The 13,643-nt window shown below is 44.3% G+C and overlaps 1 protein-coding gene across 10 annotated transcripts in view; it reads right to left on the bottom strand.

Annotated features, from left to right (window-relative positions):
* Positions 1-13,643, bottom strand: part of Pcnt (pericentrin) — a 114,331-nt gene that overhangs the window by 91,514 nt on the left and 9,174 nt on the right. For 8 of the 10 annotated variants that reach the window (XM_023562101.2, XM_063224691.1, XM_063224687.1 and 5 more), the window contains 8 exons: positions 13,368-13,436; positions 12,722-12,977; positions 11,173-11,228; positions 10,049-10,223; positions 9,318-9,454; positions 3,308-3,419; positions 2,174-2,402; positions 1,689-1,776 (listed from right to left, as the gene is read on the bottom strand). In XM_023562101.2, coding sequence (XP_023417869.1) covers positions 1,689-1,776; positions 2,174-2,402; positions 3,308-3,419; positions 9,318-9,454; positions 10,049-10,223; positions 11,173-11,228; positions 12,722-12,977; positions 13,368-13,436 — 1,122 coding nt within the window. The remainder of the gene's footprint in view (positions 1-1,688; positions 1,777-2,173; positions 2,403-3,307; positions 3,420-9,317; positions 9,455-10,048; positions 10,224-11,172; positions 11,229-12,721; positions 12,978-13,367; positions 13,437-13,643) is intronic. The other 2 variants (XM_063224693.1, XM_063224695.1) reach the window with 1 other exon arrangement.

Raw genomic sequence — 13,643 nt, 5'->3', positions numbered from 1 at the left:
AGCAGAGAAAAAAATTAATTTATAAGCCCATAAAGAAAAGAAATAGGGAAAGAACTGATGCCAACAGACATAGGCACAGAAAGCTGAGATTTCTGGTATGCAGAAAGAAAGGACCAGGAGCAAGGCACAGGTTCCACAATGCTCAATAAGGCCAGGAAATAGGCAAAAGAAGCTCAAGGCAGAAGTCAGGTATAAACACCACTCTCTCCCAGTACACACACCAAGGGACACAGGGCAAGGAGAAGGTAGTAGGTGCCACTTGCCCTGGGGTCCACCTCTCCTCAGGTGCCAATAGGCAGGAGTCCCCAGCAGAAGGCAGAAGAGCTGTAAATAGAAAAAGTCAAAGGACCCTGGGTGGGGAAAAACAGACAGGTGCAGCCCAGACAGCCATGTAGCCAGCACAAAGCATACCTGAGATAACACACCAAATTCAAAGATAGATGGCCACAATCACCATGTCATGTAGGGGACACCACTGCTAATTCCCAGAAAAGACCCAGGCAGACAGAAGGCAGAGATGCAAAGAAGGCAGAAATTACCGAATGCTGACCGTAGTCCTGGAAGAGATGAGCAAAAGCATCCACCCTTGACACTGAAACAAGAGGATATCAAGAACACAATAAAGCAAGGCTGGAAATTAACATAAGTAAAGGATTTATCTGGAAAACTAGGAAGAGAGTGGAAGAAAATATCTCACACAGAAAACAGAACCAAAACAACTGCAAGATGAGAGAGGAAAATGTAAGATTAGGCAGGTCAAGGAACCTCACAAAAGGTCTAGAGAGACAACATAGTCTGGGAGGAAATAAGTATGACCCCTAAATCCACAGGGCAGATGTTCGTATGAGAAGAGGAGACGACACAGGAGAATCACGTGATGATACAGCCCACAAGCCAAGGAGAAAAGCCTTGGTGGAGGCGGGAAGCAAGCCAGGAAGACACTATGGACTCCTACCTTCAGCCTCTAGAACAAGAGATGGTAAGTGCAGTTAGGCTCAGCAGCCCAAACCAACCAACATCACCTCAATGACTAAAAGCAGCAGCTGTTCAGAACAAAATCAGTGTCCATGGAAGTGGAACACATGTGAACATAAGGCCCTGGGCCCAGCTGAAAGCTGTGCTGCCCAGGAGGGTGGGCCCTAGGAGCTGCTGCCATCGCACCAAATGATTGTTAAATAACCTTGGTCACACCAATTCCCAGCACACTTGTGCTGGTGGCCACTGCACTATTCACACACAACTTACCATCCCAGGAAGTTTGTTTGGACAGTGCTATTCCACCAACATTACAAATGACAGAAATCAATAGAATGGAGGCCAATTCAAGAAAGAAACATGAAGGCAAATGAAAAGAAACCCACACCTAACTCAAGGCAGGACACAGTTCACACCCTGAAGACTATCAGAGTCAAGACTGATGTAAGTATGATACAGAAGGGTGGGGCAAAAGGGGGACTTACTGACCACCATGGCAACAGGGCAAGTGGACAAGGAGCATGTGATGGCCTTCTTCTGATTGCTCTAGAGACACAGCCATGTCAGGATGGCTGTGAAATTCACAGAGAGATTTTTGAGATAGAAAAGCAAGACTACATGACAGGTCAGTGGGAAGGACAGCCATGTGGATCTCACAATGTGAAGCCCATTTCTAAATTAACCATTCTTCAGAGACCAAAAAAATCAATTACCTCTTTTTGCTTGAGCTGAAAGTCAAGTTGATCAGGGCGTTCTTTCCCTTCCCTGTCAGATGTGTCTTCTAAAAATGTACAGGAAGAACTAAGGGAGAAAATAGATTTAAAAGCTTTACACATGCCTTTTTTCCCCATGCCCACTTTTCCACAGGCCTACCACAAAGAGCACAGGCACGGGTAAGAAGTCCCCTGCCAAAAACAGGATGACCCCAGGTCTGCACTCCGCTCAGCCACATCATGGCACAGAGGAACAAGACAGTGCGGGTGCTTGCTAGCCACCACAGGGGCCACACACCAGCAACTCAGAGGAACACTTAGGGCACACTGGAACCTGGTGTCAATATCATCTTGTTTCCATAGAGCAGCTTTTAACACTAAAGTCTACTGTTTTGCACTAGTTCAAGATCATAAAATGTGACATGCCCCAACACAAAGCACCCTCATTTCAGAAACCCTGAGTAGACAATAGCTGTTTCCTTTACCTCATCACCACAGATCCCAGGTCAGTATCTTCCTTGGCCTCCTGCAGTCGCTGCTGAAACAGGCTCAGGTCCTCTTGTTTCTCAGCATCCCTCAACTTATTCTCAAAATAGACCCTCAACTGCTCCGGTACAGACTCATGTTGGGCTCTGTCTCGCTGTTGTTGCTGTGCAAACTCCTGCCAAAGTTGTTCCAGCTCCTCCAGGTGCAGCACTCCAGCCAGGGGAGGCTCTTCAATAGGATGAAGCACTCAATCATCCACAGTGAAACATTTTCAATATCAGGAGATGGAGAAGCCTGTATAGATCCTGAGAATGGCCCCAGTTCTGGCACCTGTGCATTCCCCTCCTATGGCCTGTTTGGCACTTAATAGGTCCCTAATCCAGAGCCTTCAGAGCACCTACGAGAGCGCCTTACTGCAGCATAAGTGCAGGTCCAACTGAGAATAGCAAGGAAGAAGGTGAGCACTAACTCTACAGCAGCCACAAGCTAGATCTTGATATAATCCCCATAAGGCTGGAAGTGGATTCAGGGCAGCATAGTTATCTACATGTGAATTTCAGCTATGGAAGAAAAGCTGGGCAAAGAACCCAGACATATCCCTCTGAGCTCACAACTATGTGTTTTTAGGTCAAGTGTTTTACAACTTACCACAAGGGGGAAAAAAAAAATAACACCAACTGCATAAGTCCATGTGGTTCAGAAAGTTCTGCCAGCTGCCCCACAACAATTACAGCTAATGATGTGAACAGAGTACGCCACTGCCCCAGAGGTTCCAGATCAAAGTTTCCTGTCTGGGTCCTAAGGTGTGTGAAGAGTTGGGGTGCAATAGACCAGAGCAGTAGGAGTAGCTCTACCTCTCATCCATCAGTCCTTCTCTCCTACAGCCTGCAGTCATGACAGGGAAACTCCAAGGAAAGACCAGCACACCTGCATACCACATGTGGACACGGACAGAGACTGGGGCTGAGACAAGGTCAAACTGGGGCTGGATATATGGCTCAGAGGTTCAGCACCTGCTATGTATCACAAAGCCTTGGGTTTCATCCCTAGCACTACAAAAACAAAAGAAAACAAACAAAACCCCACACAGCCTTAGCTTCAGATTATCTGAATTCCTCACACATAATCCTTACCATGAAGTTCGTCTCTTTTGGTTCTCGCAAACTCAAGCTGGGACCACAGATGCTTTATTTCTTCTTGTGACTGAGCCTTAAGATCTTCATAGGATGCTTGAAGATTCTCTAACTATGGAAAAGGAAAGCATCACATGAAGACCCCAAGAGCTTACTCCCAAGCCAGTGCTGGGTGTTCTGTGCAGTTATCTATGTTACCTGTCAACACCTCAGGGCCATCTACAAGTACAAGTCAGCTTGCATGGAGTCAAAGAACAAATCTCAAACCAGCAGCTCAGAAATCAGAATAGTAGCAATCAGAACAAAGCAATGACCACAGCTGACCCAACCAAGGCCAAGGTTAGAGTTCCTGCTCCTTAGCATGCACTTGTGGGCTCAGCTTCCCAGGAGGCTGTGGAGGGAAGACTGTTTAATTCCAGGAGTTTCAAGTCAGCCTGGGCAACACAGCAAGGCCCAGTCTCAAAACAATGTAGCCAAATGTGGTGGTACACAGCTGTAATCCCACATGCAGGAAACAGAGGCAGGATTATCTTGAGTTCCAGATCAGTGTGGGCCACATATTGAGTTCAAAGACAGCCTGAACTATCTACTATAGTGAGACTCTGTCTCAAAAAAAAAAACAAATTGCAGGGCCAGGGATTTAGCGCAGTGGCATAAGCGTCTGCCTGGTCATGAGTTCAATCCTCAATACAAAGAAAAAAAGTTTTTTTTTCACTGGGCACAGTAGTGCACGACTATAATCTCAGCGCTTGGGAGGCTGAGGCAGCAGGATCAAGGCCAGCCTGGGCTACAAAGTGAGTACAAGGATACCTAACTGCATAGTGAAACCCTGTCTCAGAAAGACAAAAAAAAAAAAAAAAAAAAAAAAAACTGCGACAAAACAAGCAAAAAACAATAACTTCTGGGCTTGCTTGTTTGTAGTAAATGTCAGCATGGTCCATGCTTGGAGAGCAGCACAATCACCTGCTGGCTGTCACACTGCCACCACAGCACTGGTCCCACATGTGCTACCTGTGAAAAGTCACGGAGACAAGGTACTGTTGTGCTTAGGGATTGTTTGGGGACACTAATGCAGGGAAGTGCCAGGATTAGCCTGCAGCAGTCATCACTTGCAAAAGGAGGCTCTTACTAAAGAAGCAGATTGCCTCTGACATACTGATACAAAGCATGCTAAAAGCCCACACACCCACATGGCATAGGCTGGAGGGCTGGCCCCACTGAGGAACTGCTTCTCACAAGTCAGGGATGCTGCTGCCATCAACACTGGCCAAGGAAGATCTCTGGGATGGACTTCAGTGTCTCCATATAGCACCACTCATGCCCAAGCCCTCCAGGATCTTCCCCCAAGTAGCAACCACAGTGGCTATGTCTAATGTGTCATCAACATGATGACTTGTCAACATACAATGAAAGGAGTAAAAGGTCATTGTTTTAGAAAGTGTTATCTGATTGTATAGGGCTATATTTTCACTTTTCCCTTTAGGAACTTGGGTTTTCTCTTCCACAACTCCCTGTACAGATCCATTTCTGTCACCAGCAAGAATGTGCCCTTCTGAAAGTCCATGAGGAAGGCTCCAGTGCAGGGCCACAGACGGAGCCAAGACGGCCAGACTGAAGGGCAAGCCTCTCAGTCCATCTCCTGGAGAGTCATCCTGCAGGAACACAGCTCTCTGGGCTCCAGTCTGCAGCACAGATGGCACCAGGCCTGAGGTTGAAGCATACTCCTGGAAGGCATCAGGACCAGATAGTACGCAGCAGCCCTATTCCTCCTTCACTGCACAAGCCTGGCAAGTTCTGAGAAGAGACCAGGGGAAGTGAGTGCCCCGACCTGGGACTCATACTGCATCTTCTCAGGTCTATAAATCTCTGCATATTACTACTAGCTTCAGTTTCTATGGTATTTTCTTTTAATTCTTAAAAGGATTGCTTGATACTTAGATTTAGTAATAAAAGCAATTTGGAGTTCTGAATAGGATCTGGCCGCATCTCCCACATTTGATATATAGTATTTCACTAGAAAAAGGCATCAGAGCAGGAGAAATTGTTAACTTTTTTTAGTTGTTCACTGGATTATAGTCAAAAGAACGTGCCTCTATACTTACAGTGTTTGGAATTTTTGTAAACACTCGCAGGAATACTTGTAAAGAACATGTACTTTCTGAGTATAAGAGAGCGTAATTAGTACAGGACTCTCACAGACTCTCTCCTTTCACAGGGTTTTTTGATTTTTTTTTTAACCAAATATTAGGAATTCAAATATAGTACTTCAGTTTAGCAAACAACAGAATATAAAGTGGTCCAGTTCCATTCCAGGGGAACATGGCAGATAGATAACAGCAGTTACGGAGGCTCTCTGAGATAGCCAGCTTAGATTCCAGGAATGGTGCAGTGTGGGGGAATCCTAAGCAGGGGGAGATATACCCTGCTGACCCAGGAATGAACTAAGCTGAGAGAAACCAACTGGAAATCCAATCCCAGTGCTAAACCAGAACAGATAAAGTCTCAGTGCCGAAGATGGAACCTGTGCCTCTGGAAACCGTGGCTTGAATATCCTGCTGCTGCTGCTGCAACATCTGAATCGGCACAGCAGGGATAGAGACACAAAAGCTCTGAGAGCAGGAAATAGCAAACCAAATTGAGAGCAGAGCTGGTGGGGAGCCCTGCATCGATCTGTGGTGAGTGAGAGGAACATAGATAAGGAAGCTCCAACAAAGGACATTCTGGGACCTAGCAGACTAGCCGGAACAGGATGCTGCAGTGACTTCAGTCACATATTCCCCTCTCAAGCGTTGGTGGAGAGCGCTTGACCTGGGTGATGCCACAGACTAAGACCCAGTAGGCTACCCCAAACCAGGTTCCTGCGCCTGGCAGTGCACCCTAATGCAGTGAAAGCTTCAGCAGGTTGACTGACCTGGAGGGGTGGGCCCCGCACCAGCGGCCCAGGTCCATGTCTCCCTAGTACACTGCAGTGGGTGGGAATACCTAGCTGGTGCAATTCAAACAAACTGTAACCTACAAAGAAAGAAACTGGGCCTCCTATATATGCTTGTATAGCAGGAACAAAAAGTATGGTAAGAGGGAGCAACAAGAAAGGGTCCTCAGTCCCCAATCCTAAGAACACTGATCCAGGAAAGGTAAATGCAAAGGAGAATGAGGACAGAAAACATGCAATATCAGGCACAGCACCAAAAGACATAAGCAATATCTCCGGGACCTCATAGACGAGTTCAAAAGTGAAGTATTTAACCAAGTAAAGCAAGATATAAGTAGAATAGTTTAAGAAATACTAAGCACCTCCCAAGAAAAAACAGATGGTGGAATGAAAGAACAGAAAAAATGGGGAGAATTGTTTGATGGAGGAAATAGAGAAAACATAGAATACATGAAGCAGGATCAAAGAGATTACCAGGAAACTAAAAACTCTATTGAAAGCTGGCATAACAGCTTGAAAGAAACTAAGGATAGATTATCTGAACTGGAGGACAGATTTGTAATGTGGGAGCATGAAAGGGAAAACTTCTTAAAAATAACAAGGAAACAAGCAGTAACAATACAAAGGATAGAAGAACATAGAACTTAAGAATAAAGAATGTGGGGCTGGGGATTTAGCTCAGCGGCATAAGCACCTGCCTTGCAAGCAGACAGTCGTGAGTTCGATCCCTGGTACCAATAAAAACGAAAAAGACCAAAAAAGACCAAAAAAAAAAAAAGAATAAAGAATGTGAGAGAAGAAGCAGGGATACAAAGAAAGGAACTGCAAAGGCTATTCACAGAAATAATCAAGGAGAACTTCCCTAATACGGGAAAAGGTAAAGATACTCAGATCTATGAGGCATACAGGACCCCAGCCACCTACAACCCAAACAGAACTACACCCAGGCATATAATAATCAAAATTCCAGAAATCCAATGTAAGAACAGAATATTAAAAGCTGTCAGAGAGGGGGCTGGGGATTTAGCTCAGCAACATAAGCCCCTGCCTTGCAAGCAGGCGGTCGTGAGTTCGATCCCCGGTACCGATAAAAAGAAAAAAAAAAAAAGTGTAAAAAAAAGCTGTCAGAGACGAGAAACAGATCACTTACAAGGGAACACCCATCAGAATTACAGCAGACTTCTCGGCACAAACCATCAAATCACAAAGACCCTGGGGCAAAATAATTCAAGCTTTGAAAGACAATAACCTCCAGCCAAGCTTAATATATCCTGCACTACTGTCCCTAGAAATTAAGGGAGAAACAAGGTGCTTCCAGGATAAAGAGGAACGAGGGAATTTGCAACCACCAATTCAACTCTACAGAGAATACTGCAGGACATTCTAAAAGAGAAAAATACCAAGATTCCAGAAACAGTAGCAGAGAGGCCACCATGAATGGAGCAGAAAGCGAAAAGAAGAAGACAAACTGACAACTAATGACAGAAAAAGAGCGCAACAGAAATGAGGCAGAGAAGGTTGGATGGTAGGAACAGTTATTTTGGAGAAAACAAGACATCATAATAGCTAATGCTGATTTAATATCATCTTGTTTTGAAATCCCGTCAAGCTTTTGGTCTCCTGTCTCCAATGGTCTTAACATGTTGTATCTTACTGGGTTTTATTATATATGATAATATAAACAAAAACTTTTATAGACAGAGATAATACAGAAACCATTGTTCATTTTCTGTTAGTTGGTTCTAAATACTCTGTAATACTGTCATTCTCTTGAATGGTTTTATATTGTCTTGATATGTTTGATGCTATAGTATACGAAGTTATACTCAAAGATTTCAGGGAAAGAGACACTATGGTAACTACTTTTATGTCGGGATATCTTGTGGTGAAACACTATTTTGCTTAAATGGTTATGTTCTAACCTGTGCTGTTTTGTTGTTATGTCCTCTTTTATCTCAATCTCCTTTTTCATTATTTATTTATTTTTAATTAAAGAAAAAATAAATAAAAAATAGCAGGATATATTATAGTAACCCACTTTGATTTCCTATTAACTTGATTTGAAATCCTGTATTGCTCTCACCATCTTGTTTTGGCTGATTTTACTCTATTCTGTTTTGCTTGATAGTACCAAGTTTGAGAGTACAGGCAACAACTGTAAAAACAGTAAGATTCCCTATGATGCCCATTCTGGTTTGACTATTATCTTCTTTTGAAGTCCTGTAATGTCTCCAATGTTTTGGTTTTACTGGTTTTGTTCTTTACTGTTTTGTTCAATTTTATTACAACTGATGATACAGGCAATTCTTTTTAAGATAGCAAGAGGCATTATGGTAACCATTGTTGATCACCTTGTATTCTGTTTTTACATTATGTACTATGTCCATCGTTTTGATTTGACTGACTCTGTTTTGTTATGTTACATTTGGTTTTATTCACTTCAAAAAAAAAAAAGTAGTAAGAACAGTGGGAATAATAAAACCCAAAATGTGTAATTGTCATTGTAAAAAACAGAGGAAAAGAAAGTACTCTAAAGGATATAACTGCATGTATATTTAAGCATATAAGATAAATACCCATATCACTGAGTTTTTGTTGGGATCATTGAACAGAACTGTTTGCAGTCTCACTGTTTGAATGTCCACTTTATATGCTTTAATTTTGTAATCTGAACAACTATTTCTAAGATGACAATATGTAATCTATTAACTAGTGATTTCCTACTTTTCTTTGAAATTCTGTATTACTTGTACTCTTTTTCTGTTTTTTTTTTCTTTTTCTCCTTAAAAAAATTTTTTTAAAAATTTGAAAAGAAAAAAAAAAGTGGTCCAGTTCCAAAAGCTCTTAAAACTTCTCTAATACTTAAAAATAACTAAGTTCAGCTGGGCATAGTGGCCCACACCTATAATCCCAGTGCTGTTGAAAAGCTGAGACAAGGAGGATCACAAGTTCAAGTCTAGCTGAGCAACACAGCCAGATCCTGTCTCAAAATAAGAGGTGAGGATATAGCTCAGTGCGAAGACCCTGGTTCAGTCCTAGCACTGAAATAAATATATAAATAAATACGCTCATGCTTACCTCCAGCTGCTTTTCTTTTTCCTTTTCTCTGAACTTCAACTCCAGGTTTTCTAAATACTGGCAGTGCTCCAATTGTAGATCCTCACGCACCTTCCTAACAGCTGCCTGGTGTTCAGCCTCCAGGCTCTTCAGGGACACTGGAAAGCAGTGCAGTTCCACCTGCATTACAACACATAACACTTCCTCCCAAGCAGCAACACTGGACAGCACATCACCATGTGGTGGTCATAGTACCCTGGAGGGGGACTGCTTGCTCTGCTCCATGTGGGGTGTCACTGCATATTGATGGCACATCACACCACAAGCAGGGCCAGAACAGCAAAGCTGAGCCATAGCCAGTGGCATACGTCCAGATCTTATCTCAGCAAAACTCTCCTCTCACCCAGAGAATAGACAAAGACATTGCAGCAACATGCAGACAGCACCACCTGACCACAAGGGTCACTACAGGACAGCACTAAATAATCAAAAGCAAGCAATCCCATGCCACTGTTTCAGGAGTGATTCAGTAACTAAACATGTAAAAGACATCTCTGAAACAAAAGTCAGGAAGGTTCAGGGATTCTGAAAGGCCTTCAGCCCACAAGGAACCCCAAGCCTGTCTCTGATAGTTTCTCCAGCACCTAGTTACCTAGGTGGAAAAGCACAGGGGGAGCTGTAAGGTCTCTGTTCTAGAATGACAGATATGCACAGCCCCTTCCACACCCACTTCAGTCAAAACAGATGCTCACCTTCGGCCTGAGTTTTGCCTTGAAAAACCTTTTCCAGCTCAGCTCTCTGTTCTGCCAATTCTTTTTGAAACTGGTTTTGCAAATTCTCCATTTCTGACTGGTGTCTTGCAGATAGTTCTTTGCGGAGATTTTCTAAGCATAACTCTCTTTCAGATTCCCAGTCTTGCTTTAGGGTCTAATTTAAGAGAAAAAGAGTATGAGCAATAGTTGGTTATCTATTACAAGGAAATTTTATTATTATTATTTTTTTTTTTTTTATGGGTACCAGGTATTGAACTCACGACTGCCTGCTTGCAAGGCAGGCGCTTATGCCGCTGAGCTAAATCCCCAGGCCCTAAAAGTAAATTTTAATTTCACTGTCAAGACCAAGAGTGAGCAGTTACAGTGCCAGACTGAACTATACCTTGGGAAAAGGACTCTTGATGGCCAGCCAGTCCCTCCACCAACTGTTGAAAATAAAACACAGAAGCATCCACAAGTCAAACAGCCAAAGAGAAGAGAAGGCCACCAATGTTGGAATTCAAAGTACATGTCACAGCCACTCTCAAAGGCTCACAAAGCAAAGTATCTACAAGACCCAGAGTTTGATGGCGACTTTGCCAACATCTGCCCAAGGCCTGAGTTCTGTTCCATGTGTGCTGGGAAACAAACTCTCCATTCTCCAGGTCACAAAAGCAAGATACAGATGCAAGAACCCCAGCTCCAGACTGACCACCACATTTGCCCAATGTGTGAAAGTAGCCAGAACACTTGACTCAGAAGGAGCCTTCACTAATTGAAGGTGAGAGCCATCCACCCCACCACACAATCACTCCAGATGTCCAAGGATACACACACAACCCCAACACCCAGGCCACATCCATCTTCCTCTACTGAATACAATTCATGAGGATGAGAAGCATCCAGAACATAACATGCAGCACCTTCACATTCTAAAAACCAATAGGAAACAAGTCTACCGGCAAACACAGTCTTGCCAAGGAGAAAAACTCACTTTCTACCAATATGTCCTAATAACTTCCATCAGAATTTGCTTGTGACAAGCTGAGGACAGTTCAGTGGGGCATGGTGACAAAGGAAAATAATATATTTATAAAACTGCAATTCTAATTGATTGAACATACCTCTATCATCTGAGCATTTTTCTCCACTTCTGATCGTAACTTCTCCTTCAACTCAGCTGAAAAACAAATATAACAAGCCATTCAGACCACTAAGCCTCAACCTTCCCCATGTCTTCATCACCCTGGAAACAAGCTGGCTTTGCCATCAGCTGGCTTCTCTGTGGATACTTGCCAGTGATAGTATGACAGCAAGATATCTAGTTTAAGTAACAAACTATATTCTGGCCAAAACAATACACTAGGGGGAAAAAAAAAAAAGACACTGAGATTCACATAGGATCTCTTAGGAAAACAGAAGGTGGCCCCCATCACTGAAATGTTGAAACCTACATAAAACTTCTGGCATAAGAACCATGGGCAAATCAGCACAGGCATCCTGGTCCACGACCAGGCAAGGTGCTGGGATTTGAGATGCAGGAGGCCACTTGGGGCCCCACAGCTCCTGCCTGAGAAACAAAAAGCCCAAGAAAGAGGTACTCGTAAAACCTCACCACCATTGACATACCAGGGGCCAGAGGCAGTGCCAAGAAGGGCAGGGCTGGAGAAGTGGGTTCTGGAGTAGGATTATACTCTATCACGTGAACATAAGAGAAGGGTGTACACCTAGAGAGCTCGGTGATGAGGCCTCCAGAAGCAGGAGGAACAGGGCTGAGGAGTTGCTATAGATAAAATGTTACCACAAAGGAGCCAAAGAGCCAAGAACCCAGCTTCTAAGGGCTACAAGCCACTGGAAGGCCACTAACAGTCCAGTCTCAGCCATGGCAGAATGGGCCAAAGTGGGGCAGACTCAGCTGACAAAAGAGATGCATGTAAAAGTAACAACTAAAAAAAAAAAAAAAAAAATTGCATGAAAAAAACCACTAAAACAAAACATAAAAGTATGTATTAAGTATAAATAGTCAGTTTAGGCCAAGAATACCAACCTTAAAAAGCACTCAGAATGGCAGCAGGTAGCCCCCACAATAGAAAAGGCACTACCCACCATGCACAGAACCACGTGGGTCTAGTCTGACAAAATCTATAGACAAGTAGATTCTATCAAGATGCTGGTGAGGGGCCGGGAGTTTAGCTCAGTGGCATAAGTGCCTGCTTGGCAAATGCGAAGTTGTGAGTTCAATCCCCAGTACCAAAAAAAAAAAAAAAAAAAAAAAAAAAAAAAAAAGATGCTGGTGGAAAAAGGCCAGCAAATCTTCCAGATTAGCACAAATCCACCAGAGACTGAAATGGAGTAAGGGGTGGCAGAGTCAGGGTCTGGGCATGGACCTAGACCCAACCACACCCTGGAGGACCCAGTTGTGCTTCCTTGTGTGCATGAAAGGGCCTGCGCCCTGATGCATGTCAGAAGCCAGCCCACACAGGAGGGCTGGGGCTGGAGCTGGCATCACAGACTCCCAAGGTGCAGGAATAGACCATGCTAAACAAAGGGAGGAAAATGAGCAGGCCAGCTCTCAAAGAGGTTTCTGTGAGGTCCAACTACAGCCAGAATGTGCACTGGCTCAGCCATACCCACACATGTGATACTGTCTCCCACCCAGGCCCCATACTGTACCAATCTCCTGCCCATAGCAGTGTGCCATGGCTTCCTTCTCACGGGTATGCTGCTCCTGGACCAACTCCAGCTCACACTGCTGCCTACTCTGCAGAAGAGCCAGCTCCTGTGCACGTCGGCCATTAAGCATCTCTCGAAGCTCAGTCAGTGCTGTCTCCTTCTCCTTCTGCAGATTGGCTTGTGTCAGCTCCAGCTGTACAGTGTGCATGTTGCTGAGGCTCAAGCGCAGGGCTTCTAACTCAAGGCTGTGAGTTGCCTGCAGGCAGAGAAGCATTGCTGACACTAGGACAGTGAGGTGACACCGAGAAGCATAAATGGGAAACAGACAAGGAGGAAAAGCCTGTGACCCAAGAGGACACCACCTGGCATCTATGCTACCATATTCCCATGCTGCATCTCCCACCAACATCCACCCTTATACCCTGGCAGGCACCAGACTCCCATCCCCAGACATCCACTTGTCCTTCCTACCTGTCCCAGGGAGAATTTCACATACTAAACATACAAAACAAACACAGGAAGCTGGAGCAGCCCCATCCACTGGAGCCCTCACAGCAATTGAGACCCAGTGCACATAGGCAAGGATGGCAAAGTGCATGCCACGAGTGGGTAAACACTAAGAGCCAAGGGAGGGCCATCCAGTTACCTGGGGCTGCTGCTGCCAGCCAGCCTTGTCCTCAGGTGTATTCCCTGGCTCACAGTCTTGATCTTGTTCCTGGAGAAGGAAAGCAACATGGCCTAAAGAGTTTACAGGGACAAATGATCACTAGGACAACTGTGATACCTCAGAGCGTGGAAAACCTATGTCTTCAAAGACACTGCACAGAAGTTCACAGTAATGCCATCAACAACTGCTAAAAGAAGGGAAACAACTCCAATGATGCATAAATACACGAACAAAATATAGTATCCAGTCATTCCC

The sequence above is a fragment of the Cavia porcellus genome, unplaced genomic scaffold (assembly GCF_034190915.1).
Source record: "Cavia porcellus strain 051 isolate PalLab524CR breed Dunkin Hartley unplaced genomic scaffold, mCavPor4.1 scaffold_15, whole genome shotgun sequence".
NCBI lineage: Eukaryota > Metazoa > Chordata > Mammalia > Rodentia > Caviidae > Cavia > Cavia porcellus.
This window is presented reverse-complemented; position numbering and strand designations above follow the sequence as displayed.